A 21248-nucleotide genomic window follows, 5' to 3' on the forward strand; every position below is an offset into this window, starting at 1 on the left:
AGATTAATTGTTTGAAATAAAATTGGGTGTATTTTCATTCCATGGACTTTATTAGCACACTACTAATTTCATTTGACTGATTAACTATCAAGTCTTTTCAAAGACAATTATTGAGGTTTATAATATTGTGCACACAAAGAAAAAGTTAAGATTTTGCCAAAGGGCATTTAGTCTGAATCCATGAATAATGAGTATACCAATACTTTTTGTAAAAGCACAATTTATTTTTAGTTATGGAGGGTGTCATTTGCTCATTTACACCAAACAGACAAGTAAATAATAATCTATGCACAAAAATGCAGTCATGCTCAGAAAGAAAACCTTTATTACCATTCACATATGACCAATTGAGCATGTCAAATTATAGAACTCTTCCGGCGATGTAAAATAAGCTCAGGTATCTGCCTTAATGGGTTTTCACAAAAGGACTTGCACAGGATCTTTCTGCAAAAGACAAACGCTGCAGCCAAATTTAAACAAAAATCAGTCAAATCAAGGTGTTATACAGGAGCAATCAGGAGAATACTGGAAACAGCCAAGCACTCTGCACCGCAACACGCCACCTTAACAGCTAACCAGCAAAACTCAACTGCTACGCAACTGCGCCTAGTGCATAGAAAATACACAAGAGAGAATATTAGAATCATGTTGTGAAATTTCCCAATTAAACCATAACATGCTTGGTTTGCAATACGTCATGGTTTTACATAGTATGATTCTTAAGAGGCCAAATTACAGTCTGTACACAGTCCTTTAGAGTCAAAAAGAAATATGCACAACATCCAAAATTGTCCATTAATGTTTATTAAGAACAAAAACCCAATTAAAATGAACTTACTTTATAGTCTGGGAGTTTCAATATCAAAGTAAAAAAAAAAAAGAAAGAAAAACAAAACTAGCAAACATGAAGAGAAATGATTTCAACTAGTAGCCCCATTTAGGCATAAAGACCATTTAATATCACATGGAATTCAAATGTATGAAACAAAACAATAGTGGGCAACAGAAACAAGTCATTTTAAAAGATTTAGACCAAATTACAATAACCTTTCGGTCTGATTATATGGATAATTTGGGTATCCTCAGACGGATATCTGTTCGATGCGATCCTCGAGGAGTCAACCAGTTGACATCATCTAGAAGAAAAGAATAATAAAGTTAGTTTCAAAGAGCATTAAAGTGGAGGAGGTTCTACAATAAATCACCATAAAATGAAGCATTGCATATTACGCAATGCTCGACTTTGGTCAGGTACACAGAACAAACAGGCACTTTCCACACAAATAACTAGCCATAATTACAATCTATAGACCTGTTTTTGTTCCGCAAGAAACCTCGTGTACCTGATATTTGTTCTGCAAGAAACCTGAAGGGAAAAGATCCAACAAACCTGAGGGTGAAATATGAATTTCTCAAAGCCATTTTAAGTGTTGGCAAGCTGAAGCACATCCCATTTACTGCCAGTTAGAATAGTATTAAATGGCCAAATAAGTTAATTAGGCCTCTATCAGACACCCAGCAGCCTGACAGCATGAACTGGCTTTGAGAACACACCCGTATCCATCCCACTTTTGCCTATGCCACGATAGACATGAGTTTGTGACAAGGATGATGGAAAGGTCTGTCCATTGTCCTGCAGACGTACCTCAACACCACCTCAACACTCAATGAGACCGACCTGCTCCATAGCAACCGCCAATCAGCAGCAGGCAGCCAATGGTCGGATCACACACTAACTGCTCTCAAACTGCCCCAAACTCCTCTTTTGCAAACTGGAATCAGCAGCTTGGAGGAAAGAATTCCACATTTAGATGAAATCAATGGAATTTGGCTGGTACACGTTTCAAAACAAACACATACTTACGGTTCTCTACCCACGACAGCTCCAAATCAAATATCCATGTGAGGTTAAGGGTGCGTATTAAAAATAAACCTTTAAAAGTCATGCAGATTCAGAGACACCAGACAGATGCTGTGAATAACAGCATCTAATCAGACTAAACTTCGGGTAAAACCGGACACCTCCATTAAGATAATGCATCTACCGTTCTACAGTATTGGCAGATGTCTTGAAGGACTTGATGAAAGAGGAAAGTAGAGAGGGGCGAGAAACAGTATTTCTCATTTTAAAGCAGCTATTTTAAGTTATTAAAATGCATGCCTTTACTTTCCCCACTTTAGGCATGAGTTATATGGGGGTCTGCTCAAATCAATCAAGTTTAGGACTTTTAAAGATTATTAAAAAAAACACTAAACAAAAAAAAAAAACTAAAAGATGCACTTGTAATTAGAAATATTGAATGCAAGTAAAAATCCCCCTACTTGCAATAAAGTAATTACTTCTATACAAAGCATTAGACTCACCTACATTTCACGATTCAGCGGGGGCTCCAGCATCCTCTGGCGACTTGGGTCTACTTCTTGATCGGGATCTTGATTTGGATCCTTTGTTTGATCTCGGAGTAGGAGTCCTGGAGCGAGACTTGGATTTAGATCTTGAGCGGGACCTGGAAGCAGATTTGGACTTGCTTCTGCGTGGTGTGCGGGTTTTGGAGCGGGAACGGGACCGAGACCGGGAACGGGAGTAGGACCTTGACCTGGATCGGCTGTAGCGAGATCTGCTACGGGACCGGGAACGGCTCCTGCTCCTGGACTTGCTGTGCCTCCTGCGCCGAGGACTACGGCTAAAAACAAACAAAGGTACACCGACGTATTATTTACAGATCAGTAGGCCATAAACATTTAAATAGGATTACAAACTATGCAAACAAATTTGAAGGTTTAAGGTTTAGATCTCTGCCAGTCATTCGAGTAATTACCATACAAAACACTCGTGAAATCTCAATACCCGCTCGATAAATTTCCATGTAGAATTTTGTTAAATTTTGCATTATCACGTGGTCCCATGCAACTTTTGTCGAGTAATGTTACTAGTTAAAGACGAGTTTGTAATAAAACCGCTAGATAGAAATGCTTTAGAACTATGGCTACAATCGAATCACTGAAAAGATTCGGCTCAAAAGAACCAATTTTTGGTGAATCGGATCGCTCACAAATGAGTTGAGCAATTATTAGCTACTACGCCATAGTTACGAGGCAACGATACTTACAGTTAATAAATGAACTAAATCAAACAATCAACATGTAAAAATAGGTTAAAAACTACTAACGTTAGCATCTAGAAGCATTACAAGGATTATGACACGTGTTGTTTTCAGTAGCTTAACTTGAGGCCTTAGGGCCTCAAATTTGAACTTCGAATATATGATTAATTCCCAGCAAATTAAAATCGGGGTATTCAAATAAGAGATAGATTATGAAGGACATACCTGCGGCTTCTCCGTCCATGTCCACCGTACCTCCTCGGCGCGGCTCCACGGCGGCTGTAATGCGAATCTGGCGGGCGCCCGTATCGCGCCATTTGCACGCGCAGCTCGCGTCCGTCCAGAAGCGCGCCGTCCATGGCGTCCATTGCGTCTTCGGCGTCCCGCTTATCATGGAAACGAACAAAGGCGAACCCACGGCTTTCTTTAGTGTACCGGTCTCTCGGGATGTAGACGTCCCCAACCCGGCCATACTTCTCGAAAACCCGCCGCAGCGTTTCAGGGGACGTGCGGTAAGTCAGATTGTCGACTTTTAAAGATGTCATGCCCTCGACGTCGGGCGGAGGTCTGCCGTAACTCATCTTGAATCACTAACTCTACTGCAGTAGGTTATGCGCAAAACAGTCGTTTTTTTTAGCGAGATGCAGAGAGAAAATATTGAACCATTCGGGAGAGTCCAAAGGCACACGCCGAACGGATAATATCACTCTAAAATGGCGGCAACCGGATTTCCGTGGTTCATGGAGTTTCGAGTTTGGCTTTTATTTCATTTGCAAGGTGAGAAATACTGCCACCTCTGGCATCTGTGTGACACTATACGTTACTTGTTCGGGAGAGCCCCTTGTCTAGAAACCAAACAGAGCAATTTCGGCACAAGTGGGAATAAAACGTAACAAACAAGACCATTGATTGCATTTACCACATTCGAGCCCAATCAAAAAAAAAAAAAAGGGCTTTTTTTTCTTTTCTTTTTTTCTTTCTGGTCACAATTTTAACCTGTGAAAATTGCTTGAAATGAATAAACGAATAAATAAATACTAAATATAATAATACAGCAATATAAAGGAAACTAAACATGGTCTAAATCAGCCTATTTATAAAATTAACTATTCACAGTAATCGGGGTCTTTATATATGCCTTTTAAATTTTAGGATGGCAGTCCCTATCACGAGGATAATCATGTTTGGACGTCCCTGACCAAATTAAACAACAAAAGCATTGCCACGGTAAGGACAACAATAAGTAGGCCTAATGCAAAATATAAAAGTATAGCCTATTATAGTAGACTATATGGTATACATTATTAAATAACAACTGGTTTAAAATGATTAATGAATAATAAAAATAACAATGTCATAATTAAAAAAATCTGAGCTAGGCCTAATTGTGGGAAAATGAAATGATGGTTTGTGTACCATAACCCTTCTTCTTATTCTTCTTCCCTTTTTACTTTGCTTTATTCAATGGTATGAAATAACTAGGCTACTTATTCAAAATGGGGCTTTGCGCTCTCGTCACAAATGTAATACTGAATTGTGTGGGCATACGTGTTGGCTACAGTAGTCTAATGTGATCACAAAGCAATCTAATATGTAACAATAACAACTATATTGGTATATTAGGCTATCTAGGCTACTTGTTTACTTTTGGCACTCTCTTATAATCTGCTATATTTGTTATATTTAATCCCTTGGCGACTAATATCTTCCTTTCCCTAACTTGTTTGTCAAATGTATACAGTGACAAATACTTATAATATAAAAACAATACATTTAAATAGGACTCGGTGACACATGTCTATACTAATTGAACACCTTTTACCTATAGTGTCTTTACTGCACTGCAGTGAATCACTTCCAAAATTCGGGGAAGGTCACGTTTGGCGAGGCAGGATGTGATTGTACTGCGCAAAACCTCAAGTCTGGATTTAAGCCTGACGTCAGGGGAGGCCAATAGCGCTTCGGGGGACAGTAATACAGCACTGATAATTGAGCAGCAAATCTTACTAGCCGATATACGGTTTTCTGTTGAGACAAAACGAGTGCTTCCAGCAGGGGGCGCCTGTCGGCTCCATTCAGCTCCATTCATATCAGGAGGTTTTGTGTTTTACTTAAGACGTTTGTTGGCCCATACTTAAACATTTGTTTAAATGTAATTTTAAGGATTTGTACATGATATATAAATACAATTCGGTCAAAGCAATCTTTATAAAACAATGTTAAAAATCCTTATAGGCAACTATCCCGCAAACAAGTGTTATTCCATTCTAATGTAGGGCCTAGTTATTCCATTGGCGCAAAGAAAAGTAACAGAGAACACATAACAAAGCCTTGCGCTGCTTTAGTAGCAGTCTGAACGATATGTTTTACATTTACAGAAAAATGTGTGGAAGTGATATAATGTTAAATTATTAATATTAAGATGTACCCTGAAAGAAACATAGTGTTGGCCCAGATCTGGCCCACATCTGGGCAGTGAGGATTACAGCTTTACCAGATGTGGGCCAATACTATGTTGTTGTCTAGGCTGTTTCATAGGCTATAGATAAAATTAAACTTATGTTAATCTAGCTATGCTTTATAAAATGTTGTTCATTATAGAATATCCTGTGAAATAACATTTTTCTTGATATTATGGTTTTATTTGTTATGCATGTAATCAACATCCGGTCCTCTAATTCCCGCCCATTTCGACACTATGATTCATGCCCACTGCCGTTCTACCCTCTTATTTTGTTTCTACATCACTGCTACTCATCTGCATCCCATCGCGTAAGCTCTCGGAGAACAGAGGATACAGGGATGATGATGATGATGTTTAACATACCGAGAAACTGTGTCATATAGAGAGCATCTCACTCCGCTTTGCATCTTGGCCAAGGATGCCAACCACGGAGACAGAGACAGCCTTATAACAGGGCTTCAGTCTGCAGGACGCAAAACGCAGCTTGTGTCTGCAGACAAAACAACGAGGGACTCTGTACAGAGCTTACAGGGCATTAAGAGCACCAACTAATCCTGTCCGTGGCCAAAAATATAAAAGCGAAGAGCAAAATTACGGGCTTTTGAAGGCGAAGAAGGAAATGTTCGGACTACTGGAGACGAAGCAGCAATAGGAGTGCAATCATTCAGTGTTATTTGAATTTTTGGCTTTTTGAAATGGGAGCTTTGACAAGCCGTCAGAATGCAGGAGTGGAGGAGATCGATATACCATCCAGTTCTGTTTACAGATACCCACCCAAATCCGGTGAGAAAATAATACATTTATATATTAAACAAATATTATATTAGCCTATATTGTATTATATTAATATATCGTATTATTATAATGGTTACTGTTCTTATTACTCTTACTGTATATTATATTAGGCTATATCTTAACTGTAGAGAACCCAAAGATGGTTCTGATTTTATAGGCCTACACTTTCACAGGCTAGTTATTGGGAAATATTATAAAATAAGGCTGTTAAGATAAACTTGGCTTGTAGAATTTAGTTCAATTGTTTGCTTGTAATAGAAATGCAGAGTTCATTTTAACTCCAAGGGGCCAGGGCCACCACCCACTGTTTCTTGGTCACCAAGTCTGTATCTGAGTTGCACAGTAGGCCCATAGATGCTTGTCTTTATATTGAGATGGGGCCCATCATTCCCAGTGGTGCTGTGTCTACTGAAATGCACCACAATTAGTGCTAATGTATCAGTTATTTCGAACTCAGCATTAAACCTGTATCTGAAATAAGTGTCCACAGCACTGTAGGTAAAAGGAATGTATTGTGAGCTATGTGGTTTACATAGCTTCTGCTAACCCAATACATTAACTTAATATGTTTATTTTCAGATAAGATAACCTTCCTGTATGTTTCGAAAATGCAGCGCTCATCAAGCTAGTTTTATGATTGTTTTACAAATCTTTAGATTGTTGAGGAGACAGGCAGATGAGAAGATGAATGTTGGTGTGTTAACCACTAGTAACCAGATAGGATATAGGTGCAGCCTGGGACTTGTGCCTGATTCTGGCTCCCTTCTGCTCCAGTTTCAAGCTTGTTCATCTATCTTACCCATGGCGGTTGCCTATATCCTCTGTCTGCCCTTGAGCTTGTCTTTCTTTAATCTATTGGTTCCCTAGTCTACTATATCTGTCTTCATTTATAACCTTTCAGTTGTCTTGTGAGGTTTTTGCATCGCATCTGCTTATCATTTTATGCACCATTTAGTAGTCTACATGTTGCTAAATAATTAAATGTGCATCTGTAACCTTAAAGAGCTGCTTCTACCTCATCTGAAAGCAGTGTACTACAATATAGTCAGGTTAAATTAGTCGAACTTGTATTTTTGACTTATATTATAATTATATTAAATATAACCAGTTCATTTCTTACCCCACAAATGTTACTGTGAATTATGAACTTTTTTATGTTTTGAATAAAACATTTTGACAGTGCTGAGACAGTGGGTTGGTGATGCTCATTAAGTTGAAACGAAATTATGCACTTTACATTTGTGTGAGACAAATTTACATATAAATGTATTCAATGATCAATATCTGTAACATTTGATCTGTTTGTTGTCATGCAGGGAATTATTTTGCTAGCCATTTTATTATGGGAGGAGAGAAGTTTGATTCTACACATCCTGAAGGCTACCTCTTTGGTGAAAACACTGACCTCAACTTCCTAGGCAACAGACCAGTTGTGGTAAGAATACATTTCAATTCCTAGTAAAATTAAATATAGTTTAGATGCAGCCATTTTTGACTGATTATTATAGGAGGTCATGAAACCAATGATTCTGTTCCAATTCCATTCATTGATCTTATCGTGATCTCATTTCCAAAATTGATCAAAAACAGAATGCCTCATGACTCATTTTATTACATTACATATAAATAACAGATATTTTACAAATGGTATAAATACTTAAAATTACATATCACTTTTTATATAATATTTTCTATTTTGAACATATTTTAAAGCATGTAAAATATATTTGCACGTTCAATAATATAAATATAATGTGAATTAATATAATGCATATTCATACATTTACAATATAAAGATTAAAATATGTATTTTCCTCATAATTCTGACTCATATTTGAGTTGTTATGATGTCTGCTTAGGACTGTTACTTTAACTGGATATTCACGCTAGTTTCTTGTAAATTACTATATGTTGGTGGAAGCTTCTATAATTCACAGGATTATATATGCAATTCTGGCTCAATGTCTCATGTTTTACTTCATCCAGAGCTTTATCCTGATATGCACTTCATGTGTGCTTTATGAATGCATACATTTATTTCTGTATGCTGTGGGTCTTTTATTTACACTATGTGCATTAGCTGCGGGGCCCATCTCTAAGCAGACAGGCTAGTGATGCTGTGGATTTAAGCAACGACTTACCGCAAGTAGTACAGAGAGCCACATTCAGTCTGAACTCTCGGGAGGGGGAAAGGGGAGGCAACAGGCTCACCCAGTGTTGACCCACACACGTACACATGCGCAGTGCCTCTCTGGCACGTGGGCATGCCTGTGCATTGCCTTTTTTCCAGAGGAAATGCACACAGAGATCAGAGATCAGTGGATGTCACCTTTATTGTAATGTGGATTTGATGCCAGATTGTTTTTCAATTTGGTAAGAGATCATATTTGTGTATCCGATATGTCAGCTGATAAAACAGGGCAAAATGCTTCTCCAACATTATAATAAACAATAACTTCATCCTGACTCCAAAGTGTTTATTGTGCTGTGATTGTGATTGTAGTTCCCGTACAATGCTCCCCCTCCTCCTGAGCCGGTCAAGACCCTCCGCAGTCTCATCAACATCCGAAAAGACACTCTGCGGCTTGTCCGGTGAGATTGTCCTCGCTAATACCTTTACTACATTATTTTCAAATCATGTTATGTGTGTAGTTTTCTTTCCTGTATTGACGTATTTGTTAAAACAGGACATTTGGATGGGATATGTTGAAGGGATTGTCCATTTTTAAAAGTCTTTAGTTATGATTACAGCCATTAACCTTGATTCAAAACCTGATTTTATGGTTGATACTTGTATTTGTATTTTATATAATATTCTATAGAGCATCTGATTAGATAAAACCTTGATGTTACATTTATTAAATATATTATGTATCTTTCTGCGTATTACTGTTGTGAAACATTTTTGCTAAATCTTAACTGGACATCTAGTAAAGTTTGAAATTTTGACTTCAGATGTAGTGAAGACATGAAGCTTCCTGGACAGGAAGTTGGAAAAAGCCACAGCTGCTACAATATTGAGTTTACCTTTGATGCCGACACACAAGTTGCCATCACAATATACTACCAAGCCATTGAAGAGTTTCACAATGGTGTGCCAATGTAAGTTAAACATTAGACACACATTTAATATTCCTTTTTTTATCATTTATTAATAAAACACATCAAGCTCAGCCTTTACCAGTTGATCGAAGAGCAGCAAGTTGGGAAATGACATCAAAGCTTGGGTTTTAACGCTCTGTTCATTGTGTGTTGTTGACAGATACTTGCCGCAGGACAGCTCTCTGCAGTCAGAGACGGTGCATTTCAAACGCGGCGTCTGCCAACAGTTCTGCCTGCCCTCTCATTACGTCAACTTATCAGAATGGGCAGATGAGGAGGTAACACATCTGCTTGCTGTGTCCTTGTTTTGTGCCTATGTGTTTTTGCATTTTGGGGTTTAAAATAGGTCAGATTGAAATTTAATTAGTCCTAATCTGACTCATTCAAAAAATCATTGAGCAATTCATGATTCATGTCCTTGGAGTACTTTGGTTAAACCTGGTATTGTGGTTTATTTTTACACAGCTTTTGTTTGACATGGATAGAGACATCTACCCCATGGTCGTACAAGCAGTCGTGGATGAGGGAGATGGTGAGTTGGATGTAATTGGATATAATATGTAGAAATATATTTTGAAATATATATATAAATATCTTGGACCATGTTTTTTTTTTTTTTGTGCAGAACACTTGGGACACTCCCATGTTCTTCTTGCATCCTTTGAGAAGGTATGTTTTTTGTGTAAAACATATTTTGTATATTTTTATACACTACTGTCGTTAAGATTTTTAAAAACCATTATACATTTTCCAGCATTTTTTGATGAATAAAGTTAAAAAGATCTGCATTTATATTAAATTGTTTGAATAAAAGAATTAAAAAAGAAATGCCCAATTCATACTGTGTTCTGCTTGTGCAAAAAAAGGACTGGATTAAACAGTTAAAGTGTGCAGTTGTACTGTTTCTACCTGATCTAACCCTTAAAATGATCATTCAGGTAATCGGAGTGATTTAATACATGATTAACTAACTGTATTTTATTATGATTAACTAACTTTATTTTTCTATGTACATTTCTGAAATGCACTTTCTGTAAAGCTGCTTTAAAACAATATGTATTGTGAAAAGCGTTATACAAATAAATTTGAATTTAATTGATTTTAAATCTTGTGAGTGTAATTAAAACCAGTTTAGTTTATCTGACAAAAGTAAATTTACTGTGACGACATTTTCTCCTAGCATATGGATGGAAGTTACTGTGTCAAGCCTTTGAAACAGAAACAAGTGGTAAGGGCCCTCTTACTATTTATGTAAAATGGCTTTCAAAATATACAAAAAAATTTTGGCATTGCTAATTATCAAATTTTCTATAAACCTCTTAAGCCTATCCTGATTTTATCTTAGGTGGATGGTGTCAGTTACCTCCTGCAGGAGATCTACGGCATAGAGAACAAATACAATAGTCAAGAATCAAAGGTACATCATCATCCACTTCACAAAAATAATAGACTACATCTGTCACTTATAAGCTTTCATTCATTACTTGGTATAAAAATGTAAAAAAAATGACACACTCAAATTTACAGGTGGCTGAAGATGAGATTAGCGACAACAGCGCTGAATGTGTGGTGTGTTTGTCAGACGTACGGGACACACTTATCCTGCCCTGCAGACACCTGTGCCTGTGCAATGCCTGTGCAGACACACTGCGTTACCAGGCCAACTGTTGCCCCATCTGTCGACTACGTAAGCACCAACCCCTGTACCAGACTAATTCAACATGACTCTTTGATTAAGATTGTTATATTTATGAAAATATAACAATGCTTAGATAAAAATTGCATTTATATTGTCTCATACATTATGTGTTGGGTTGTATTTCAATGAACAAAATACTGGACTCTGTTCACACTATGAACGATAGCTATAAAGATAACTATAGCGATAATAACTATATTAGCGTCCACACCCACCCATGCACAATAATGTTCTGTTTATTATAAGTGATGTGGTTATATCTTCTGCCACTTTCAATGTTTGAGCTCTTTAAAGCAGTATGGATTCTGATAGGCTGCCAATGTTTTTATCAGCTGGAAAAAAATAGTTTTAAAAGGGATTTCAACGAAATTATTCCTCTGCTGTTAATTGGTATAGTTGTGGTGTGGACTCTACTATTCTTTTAAATTTAAAATGTTTTTTATTTATATCTGAATTGTTATTATTATAGTTATCATCCTTGGAGTAAACGGGCATGTATTCATGCTAGTTGATGCTATTTTTTTAACATAAGACATTTATTCAAGTTGTTGATCTATGTTTGTATTGTCTCCGATAAAATATTTGACTCATTTCAATTTTAGCGTTTCGTGCCCTCCTTCAAATACGAGCGATGAGGAAAAAACTGAGCCCGCTCACACCTACTGGATTCAACCCTGTCATCACCTCGCAGACGTCAGATTCGGAGGAGCACTCGGTAACACATTTGGTTCACAGTGTTCATACATAGCTTTATTCACACACACACACACACACACACACATATATATATATATATATATATATATATACTGTATATTCAAATCTATTTATAGCTAAATAAATGCAGCCAGGCATTTAAATCTGCTTATATTGTGCCTCATCGATTGTTAAAAACTGAAAATAGCTGATCAAGGGTCCAAAATAAATATATATTCCTGGGTGTAGACGAGAATACAGATGCACTTTGTTAGGAGTACTAACATCAGTGGTGTAAGTAGTCAGACTCTCTCTCATTTTAAAATGATGCTATTATATTAAAGGTTCTTAATTTTGTTTAAAAAAAAACAAAAACAAATTTCTTATAATATACATGATTGCACTTCACCTAATTTCTCAAAGAGTCTGAAAACATTTGAAGATTCAGTCGCTCTAAACCCCTCCTTGCAGCAAGCCCACTTTGCTCTGATTGGTCAGACGGCCAAGTTGGTTGTGATTGGTCTTACAGCGCGTCAGAAACGAAACGCCTATTACCATATCTGAATTTCAGCTCCGGACGCTTCCTCAGTGCTTGATACACAGTGATGTGAACGATGATGTCGGTTTTTCTGTATCAATTCCAGCAAGAGTCTGGAAAACTTTGCAGACATTTTACATTCACAAACAGCTATATTACACTTTTGGATTTTGGTGTTGCTGAGCAGAGATTTGGGTGGCTCGCCAATGTATTAGATTTCTCCAATACATAAAATAAGTAAGCTTGACCAGTTCTTGTGGGGAGAAGAATTTATTGAAGGTTTGTAGTGTAGCAGTCCTTCAGCGGTGATGTTAGCAGGTCACCCTTCAACAATCTTAACCCAAAGTTCTGTCTGTGAGACACGAAGACAAAGCCTATGGGCTACAAACAATAGAAACCTGTTAGGACCTCCCACAGGAGATCCATCTAACTTGCTAATCCACTCTGAGCAATGCTGAGTCTTTGTCATTCACAACAATCAGTTTCTGTGGGCCATACACCTGAATGGGCCATTTGGAACACACCTTTGCAGACAGACAGAGTGGATTACATTAAACAGTCACAATGTAAATGAATCTGATGACTGAAATTCAAAATCTATCAACACACTGCATAAAAGGGAATATTCAAAAAAGCATATTAGGGGCACTTTAATGCAATAACATACTGTATGCACCGTGTATTCATACTAAAAATGAAAATGTTGTTATGCTTCCAAACTGCACTGCTGTTCACGGCCACATGTGTATTTACTACAGGCATCAGAGCACATCCCACCAGGCTTTGAGGCTGTGTCCCTGTTGGAGGCCTTGAATGGGCCCCTGAACCCGTCGCCATCTGCTCCTCCACTTCAGGGCCTCACCAGGGGCCATGTTTCTGGATCTACGCCCACATATGGCAGCGATAGCCACCACACGCCTGTGCGCTCCCTCTCACCACTAGAACACTCTGTCAACTCCAGCCAAAATGGGAAACACAAGAAGAGTGGCTCTAAGTAAGTGAGCCCTAACTGAAAGATTGAATAGTGTATTTTGGTATTTATGGTATAACCTTTCAATTATTGTCTGCAAAACATTTCCTGGGTGTTATTAAAGGGATAGTTCACCCAAAAATGAAAATTCTATCATCGTTTACTCACCCTCATGTTGTTCCAAACCTCTATGTGTTTATTTGTTCTGCTGAACACAAAGGACGATATTAGGAAGAATGTTTTCATCAATCAGATCTCATTCCCCATTGACTACCATAGTATGTATTTTTTCCTACTATGGAAGTCAATAAGGGATTAAGATCGGTTTGATTAAAACATTCTTCCTTTGTGTACAGCAGAACGAATAAACACATAGAGGTTTGGAACAACTTGAGGGTGAGTAAACGATGATAGAATTTTCATTTTTGGGTGAACCATCCCTTTAAAACAGTCAGTTTACAGCTTTTCCTAAAGGTTAAATTATGGCCTGAAGAACAAGGCAGAGAAGTGAGTCCTTACTAATCATGTATTCTGGGAACTCTCTAGATCCCTCTCCCAGAATTCTTCAGTGCTGCCTGAGGAGGAGGACGAGAAGTCATGCAGTGAGTCTGAAGTGCAAACGTGCAGGAGAAAATTGCATGTAGAACAGCAAGAGGTACACACATCTCAAACATTTATAATTGTATTTTATACATATTATTTTATGCATTTTTTTTGTTACCTTTTTAGTTTTTGAAAGAAGTCTTTTATGCTCATTAACGCTGGATTTATTCTATAAAAAATACAGTAAAAAACAATAATTATAAATATTATAACGATTTCAAATATCTTTGAACCATTTTAATATATTTTTTCATCATGCTCCTTCAGAAATCATTCTAATATGCTGATTTTGTACTCGAGAAATATTTCTTATTATTATCAATGAGATAATAATAAGAAATCCCAGAATACACAATCACCATTTGGCTCATACATATGAGCCAAATTGACATGTTATGGAAGATTATAAAATACTTGCAGCATTATTATGGTATTTACCCCCATACTTATAATACATTGACATCACATCCATCTGATTATCATTATGTTTGTATTTTCCTGCAGTCTGGAGTGACTCCTGAAAGTGACAACCTCACTCTGTCATCATCGGGGGCCATAGATCAGTCATCCTGCAACGGCACCCCTCTCTCCTCTACGATCACCTCCCCAGAGGGTACAGCTTTTCAGTGAACTAAATCTAACTCACTGAAACACACATCAGAGCTCACTCATTTTCATTTGTTTGTCTTTCTCTTCTTCAGATCCAGTAAGCAGCAGCCTGGCCCAGTCTGTGATGTCAATGGCGTCCTCTCATAGCCAGCACTCTCAGATTAGCACCGACACACTCTCTTCAATGTCCGGATCCTACATGGCTGGGGCAGAGGGAGAGGAGGCCGCAGAGACCCCAGCAGAGAGCCGAGCCCCTTCCCAACATGAGGGTGAGGTAAGTCAGTTAGAAGACATGGATGCAGGACAATTCATCACTTTTGTTTGTTATCTTTAGATGCTTTAGTTGATGCTGATTTTATAGTTTTTGTCATCTGAGCATCAAACAGTAGTCATGTAGCCTAGTGGTTAATATCTAGGTTTCCAGGCTAATGAATAATCTAAATATATCTGATCATTTTGAGATTGGGATTTCCAGGCCTAGAAAAAAAATTAATGGAAATTAATAAAATAAAAAATGACAACTCTAGACAAGAGTACAACACTCACTCTACAAACATAAATGTAACTAAACATTGTTTTTAAAGAAGTAAAGTTACATTTATGTTTGTAGAGTGAGTTTTGCACTCTTGAGTTGGATTTTTTTATTTTACCTCTATAGTTTGTTTCTGCATTTCAATTTTGGTTTAAAATATAAAGGCAATCAAAAAAATATAAAGGCATTCAAATTTTTATTTATTATTTAATTTAATGTAATACACTATTTTGGATGAAAAGTGCTATATAAGTAAGCTTTCCTTGCCTAGAAATTATTCATTGTGAAATTATTATTTGTGAAACATTACAAAAATTGGGAAGGCATGGAACTTCATAGGTTAAAAGTTATCACTGTAACCAAAACTTCAATCCCCATTGCACAAAAATGTAGAAATGTATGCCAAGAGATGTTTGTGCAAATCATTTTGTGTCTTACAGAGACCATATTTACATATGTCCACAGGAAATCCCCAACGAGGCAAAAGGGCATAACTTTGTGGCTGCCATTCTTGAAGAACAGGATTCAGAGGTGAAACTTTCAAACAGCCAACCATCTTAAACCCAGCTATTTGTTTTCTATTTATTATTTATTCAACTGTGTATTTTTGTCTTCAGGGAAATGATGTGACTGAGGAAGATTGTGCATCTCCCACCAAAGAACATGGTAATTGCAACTTCAGCTATTGGCTGTAATTATCACGATTCAAGACACTGTACACTAGATTAAGGAGAAAAAACACTGCAATGTAGGTGGCTCTTCATCCACAAGACAAGAGCTTCTAACTCTGCCCACACACCTGCTTGATGAGTAACTTATGTTTGCAGGTGGGCCAAAGGTCATTCACTACAAATATAAATATGACATGACTCATTTAAGGCGAATGTAGTTCATTTTTTATATGTTGTGTTTAATCAGCTCACATACAAGTACACTTGGCATTTGAATTTTACAGACACATCCAGTATCTAGTTTTCTATCTATTATTGTATGTATTTATTTTTTTATAATGAGTGTGCATCTGTACTAATACTACAAATTCTTTCAAACAACTAATTGTTGATTTAAAAAAAAGTTGAGGTTTTGCTTTTAGAGTTTTCTTTCTATTGTAACTAATTCCCTTTTTGCATATACATTTTTTCATCTGTTTCTTATTTAATGTGGCAAATGCTTACTAAATGAGTGTCAAAGAGTTCACCGGTTGTGTTCTCGTGCATGTGCCGATTGCATCCGCTCTGCTTTCACATGAGTATGTGTGCATCCATCAACCACAGCCATCACTAAATGGCTGCCGAGTAGCATCCTGCACCCTATTGCTCTGACCCTTCACTGCTGTTCTCCACTCGGCTGCTCTGCCCTGCCTCGGCTGCTCTTGTTTGACCTCTGACCTCGCTTGCAGGTGGGCGCAGGAGGAGCGAGGTGCCTTGTCCAGAGTTTGACAATAACAATCAGGGGCAGTCTGACACCCACTGTATGATAGGCCTGGACAATGAGCAGCCTCCTGACGGCCGATTCGCTGGTGAGTGGCAACCTCTCGAACATGGACTTTCTGATTGGAAGGGATTGGGTGAGGCGGTTTCAAGATGTCCCTTTAAAAAAGCAACAGGTTCTAAAACACTATTGGCTTTCTCTGCTCATGCACGCCCTTTCTTTGACCCTGCTGTAATTTTGTGTAGCCTTAATTGGTACAGTGGCCATGCCCTTTAACCCCCCTCTTTTGTTTGTGTTTATGTGTATGTGTGAGTTTATATCATGTATGACTTGTTTCTCTATCTCTGGGTCAAACTAAAAATAGCTAAGTTCATGTTCAGTGTCTGCCAGCTCAAAGTAGCTTTGCGTCTCCCTTCATTTCTATGTTCATCACTTCATTTTTCTGCTCATCCTCCCTCTTTTGCCAGCAAATACTATTAATCCCCAACTCTTGGTTAGTGTCATCCAGAGAAAGCATTCTCTCTGGAAGGACATTAATGAAGCTTTTCACATGAGATTTGTGATAGTAAAATGTTATTCTTACACACTATTAATCATAAGCATCAGCAACATCATCATTATGTTTTTAGTCATCGTGACTACTACACAGTTGAAAATATAAAATTGGCCGAAAAGTGGACACGTAAGCCACACATAAGTGTCCGAATTTGATTACATTATGATGATGATCCCCTGCAAAGGACTCCCTTTATAAAACATATAGGTAGCTTTGCATTTATGTTGTACAAACACATCATTTAATCAATTTGTGTACATGTTAAAATATTTACTTTCTGTTAAGTTGACAATTTTTTCAGTGGAATAAAATAATTGTGATAAAAAAAAATCTCATGATATACAAATGAATGTAAAGGTCAAATTCAGTAAATTAATACTTTTATTTATAAATTATCTATTTGTAATATAATATAATATAATCATTTATTTATTTATTTATCTTTTTACATGTATTTACTAATTTTTACTGAACTTGTGTGGCCTCTGGGGGTTCCCACAAGCCAGTTTGGAAACCAATTTTGTGAAATGATTTGAATGAAAAGTATGTCATGTGGTTTGATATTTTATGTTATGCAATGAAATCAATACACTTTCAAGTGCCAATTAAGTGTCCATATACTGTATGTATGTGGCCATTATCAAGTCCTGCTTAATATAGGATTTATAGAAAATGAAAATCACTTATTTGAATAGACACTTCATTGAACCTCCTGGTGATTAAAGATAAAAGTTTTTAGTGAAAGTGTTTTTTTTTTTCCTCAAAAAGACTCCATCATCATCTTCTCTCATTATTTCTAAGCACCGAGCTTCTCCTCTCTCTCAATCCAACTCTCATTTTCTGTGGATGGCTGGTTGTATCTCTTGATGTGCTGTAAATGTGCTGTGTTCTCTCTCTTTTCTGTCTCTGTTTTTCCTTCCATCATCTCCCATCTCTCTTTCTCTATCTTCCTGGATGTCTGTGGAATGGACAGATGAGGACTCGTGTCCTGTTCACATTGAGGAATAGGTATGGAGCAAGTTAAAAGGCAATGCACAGAGGTCATGGATTCACAATGAAGTTTCTGCCTTTCTGCCATTCACTATTAGAGATTCTTTGCCTTTTGACCTCTTTGGGTTAAAAAGAGCCTTTTCATCATTTACTCAAGATGCATGGTGAATATTCAATACAGGATATTTCAGTTCACAGAAATCTTGGAGAACAATGGATAAAAGTGTCTTGATTTGCATGATGGACATTTTGACCAACCGACTGATTTATTTTAACATTGATCTCCGAGATGCTCCAATTTGGGGGAAAAGGTCTAATTCTTTTAGTTCTTCTATATTTCAGTTGTTTCTAAATCACTTTTCCACAAACCCATTATTATTTTACCCTTCACAACTACCTTCATGCCCTCTTTATTTTTCTGCTATCTGCTATCATCTGTATCTTCTCACATGGACTTTCTCTGTCCTGTCTGTTAGGTTTATTATACCTTGACGTCTATCGTCATGGGCGGGATCCTTTGACTCACCACGCGTCCACCAGCAACATCAACCTGGATGAGCAAGGGGTCACTAATGAGGCCGCAAACTCCAAGAACAAACCTCATCGTGGACCCTTGGCTGTGTGAAATCCTCAATCCACAGACCTACTCCAATCCTGAGAGGGATATTTGCCTCTTTCTTCATCCCACCTCTGCCTAAACTCATGCCCACACCAATTACTCATGGATCAAATCCTAAATGCAACTGCGTGGTTTCCCTTCTCATTTGTGATAAATGTTATCTTTTTAGCATTCTTTTGGTGTTGATACTTGTGTAAAGCACCACATTTACACCAACGCTCCACCCCCTCATGTGTAGAGATGAAGCAAATCTCCCGATGAAAGACTGGAGAATGAGGACATGATAAAGACTCCAACCTCTGATCCAAGCAATGTTTTTCTCTTAGAGAGCAGGCAAATTTTATGTCAAGGCTGTGCGACTATACTGTTGTGACACTTTATAATTGCAGCAAGCACTTTGAACCTCCATGAATTCATAATCGAATCCTGCTGATCTGAATCAACATACCTTGGGATTTTCCTCAGTAATGTCACTGAACATGTGTATGAATATTTTAACTTGTGCTCCTGGAGATCTGCCCACAATACCCAAGATAGATAATGATGGAAAATGGAGAGATTAATTTTTAAAATGTACATCAAGTTTCAATTATGAAGTCAATCAATCCGTCACAAGATTTTCTTGGAGCAATAACACATATTTGCTCATGTTTCTGCCCTTGTCAGTTTGCTGCAGCTCCCTTTGAGCTCTACGTACAGCCCTGCATGTTACAAAGACCCAAAGCTACTGAGCTGCCTAAAACTTGCCTGTGATGTCCTCAGATTGCTAATGTTGATGGTATGTTAAATGTCACAAAGCTACTTTTAAGCTTTTTGTGTGTTGTTTAACAAAATATGTGTTTATTTCATGTCTAAGGTACAATCTAGCATATGCCTATATGCTACAGTTAGTCAGTTTGACTTGAAGCAAAGCTGAAGTAGCTCTTCAGGTGTGTCGTTGGACTCATATGGATTACTATCGCAGGTACTTTGGTATAGAAGTTCCTTTAAAAGCAATTTTTGTTATGTATTCCTTTTGAAAAGTGTTGCACTTTCCTATAGAGATCCTTGAAAGTGTTTACTTGACAGTCAGTATACAGTGAGAATGAATGAAAGACTTTGAAAAGTCAAAGTCATGCCACTTACATGAAAAACATTCAACAACTTTTAGTTTTTTTTTTTGACAGTTCTGCCAAACCTAATTCACTTTGTTGCACCAGTGGTATGTTAGTGGTTATTTTATTTAATGTAAATCTTTGGGCTCTCTTTTCAGATCCTGAAAGGGATGGTTTACCTAAAAATGAAAATTCTGAAAGGGCCCTGTACTGACATTCATTTTAATAACATAATTTTCAAGTGATCTTTTATGTTCCACAGAAGAAAAAAAGGCACAGATTTGGAACGACGTGAGGGTGAGTAAATTAAAATAATTTTATATTTTTAGGTGTACTATCCCTTCACCATCATTCCTACAATTCTTTAATCTAGTTTTCTTGATTCATTAGAACTTGCCTGGACTATTTGAAAGGATTCACTGTACAATCAAATAGTGATTGTATCTCTCTCAAAAGGTCCACTGTACTTTGAGAACCAACAATGCTTTTCCTTTGTGTGGAAAATGTTTATTTTTTATTTTTATTTTTTTTATTTTATATTAGCCTAGTTCTTGTTATCATTGTAAAAGTCTGTTCAATATGTTGTTTACTGTAGTATAGAATGGTGTGAAATTTCTCCAAATGGGATCGTATACATTACAAATGCACTATTAGATATTCCCTTGACAGCAGATATGTGGTGCATGTGGTAAGCGCATGGTAGTTGCAGTCAGAAAATAGAAATCCTCCACCTTTTCATTTGCACTATATGTCTAGCCCTTCCACACTGAGCTTACATGTAATGTAAGCAACAGGTACTGAGTCACAAGACAAGCAATACAGCTGCATAATAGCACGTTGTTGTCTGGAGACAATACAGATAAACGTAGCCATGCAGTGTTTTACAGCAAAATGTCACATTTACCTGCAGAGAGAAACCACTGTCGTGTAACATGCACTGAGCATGGACGTATTCAAGGGGTTTACTCCAGTTTTGCCATCTGTATTGCTTTTGTGATTCTGTTCTGTCCTCTTTCTGCACCAGGAGTGAGCTACACCTACATGAGGAATGGGTTGCATCAATTCACTTTTGTAGAATGAAGATTACAAAATGTCGAAAACACAATAAACCTTTTCTTAAAAACAAGATTGGAGTATTGTAAAAGTAAATCACCTACATATACACATATATATAATACTCAAGAAAAAATGGTTTGGAGGAAACATGAAATATGTTATCATAGATTATAGAAGATTTTATATTTAGATACATCTGAATATGTACATTGTCATGTAGTGTGTTATGTTGTCGAGAGGCCTGTGAGAAGTTAGGAAGGCTATTATACAATGGAGTAGTTTTCCCAATGCCAGTTGTGATTTATTTCACACGGTGCAGTCTACATAGAGTACAAAAAAAACAGTAACAATAAAATACAAACTTGATGCAACTTATACTGGTGTTAAAAG

At 37.2% G+C, this 21248-nt stretch overlaps 2 protein-coding genes across 19 annotated transcripts; one reads left to right on the forward strand and one right to left on the reverse strand.

Moving 5' to 3' along the window:
• Positions 1 to 297: 297 nt before the first annotated feature.
• On the reverse strand, positions 298 to 3834 carry srsf2a (serine and arginine rich splicing factor 2a). Of its 16 annotated transcripts, XR_005621804.2 has the most exons (5): positions 3330 to 3834; positions 2369 to 2684; positions 1646 to 1785; positions 1048 to 1136; positions 298 to 606 (listed from the first exon to the last, which is right to left on the reverse strand). XR_005621804.2 is itself a non-coding variant. In XM_039665090.2 (3 exons), the coding sequence occupies exons 1-2, from the start codon at positions 3683 to 3685 to the stop codon at positions 2372 to 2374; spliced, it is 669 nt and encodes a 222-aa protein (XP_039521024.1). In that variant the 5' UTR covers positions 3686 to 3834; the 3' UTR covers positions 298 to 1136; positions 2369 to 2371. The 16 variants fall into 16 exon arrangements, 5 of the variants coding, with proteins under 5 accessions (XP_039521024.1, XP_039521021.1, XP_039521023.1 ...); XR_016147099.1 differs by lacking the exon at positions 1646 to 1785; XR_016147097.1 differs by having other exon boundaries at positions 298 to 1136; positions 1679 to 1785.
• rnf157 (ring finger protein 157) lies at positions 3744 to 20928 on the forward strand. 3 transcript variants are annotated; one of them, XM_039665084.2, is made up of 22 exons: positions 3744 to 3881; positions 4257 to 4331; positions 4933 to 6351; positions 7680 to 7798; positions 8867 to 8955; positions 9319 to 9465; positions 9626 to 9743; positions 9931 to 9997; positions 10091 to 10134; positions 10646 to 10693; positions 10811 to 10882; positions 10993 to 11152; positions 11767 to 11879; positions 13157 to 13392; positions 13915 to 14023; positions 14476 to 14584; positions 14673 to 14854; positions 15578 to 15643; positions 15730 to 15778; positions 16512 to 16631; positions 18073 to 18107; positions 18566 to 18676. In XM_039665084.2, the coding sequence occupies exons 3-21, from the start codon at positions 6264 to 6266 to the stop codon at positions 18105 to 18107; spliced, it is 1971 nt and encodes a 656-aa protein (XP_039521018.2). In that variant the 5' UTR covers positions 3744 to 3881; positions 4257 to 4331; positions 4933 to 6263; the 3' UTR covers positions 18566 to 18676. The 3 variants fall into 3 exon arrangements, with proteins under 3 accessions (XP_039521018.2, XP_039521017.2, XP_088978371.1); XM_039665083.2 differs by lacking the exon at positions 18073 to 18107 and having other exon boundaries at positions 18566 to 20928; XM_089122245.1 differs by lacking the exons at positions 16512 to 16631; positions 18073 to 18107 and having other exon boundaries at positions 18566 to 20928.
• The last annotated feature ends 320 nt before the right edge of the window (positions 20929 to 21248 follow it).

This window comes from Pimephales promelas, chromosome 17 (assembly GCF_988280905.1).
Source record: "Pimephales promelas chromosome 17, fPimPro1.hap1.1, whole genome shotgun sequence".
In the NCBI taxonomy this organism is placed as follows: domain Eukaryota; kingdom Metazoa; phylum Chordata; class Actinopteri; order Cypriniformes; family Leuciscidae; genus Pimephales; species Pimephales promelas.

Excerpts from the sequence above, each read along its gene's own strand:
- srsf2a (XM_039665090.2), bottom strand. The coding sequence starts at position 3,685 with ATGAGTTACGGCAGACCTCCGCCCGACGTCGAGGGCATGACATCTTTA. Across the intron at positions 2,685-3,329 it reads CATGGACGGAGAAGCCGCAG|CCGTAGTCCTCGGCGCAGGA; the intron begins GTATGTCCTTCA and ends GTTTGTTTTTAG.
- rnf157 (XM_039665083.2), top strand. The coding sequence starts at position 6,264 with ATGGGAGCTTTGACAAGCCGTCAGAATGCAGGAGTGGAGGAGATCGAT. Across the intron at positions 9,466-9,625 it reads TTTCACAATGGTGTGCCAAT|ATACTTGCCGCAGGACAGCT; the intron begins GTAAGTTAAACA and ends TGTTGTTGACAG. Across the intron at positions 13,393-13,914 it reads CACAAGAAGAGTGGCTCTAA|ATCCCTCTCCCAGAATTCTT; the intron begins GTAAGTGAGCCC and ends GGAACTCTCTAG.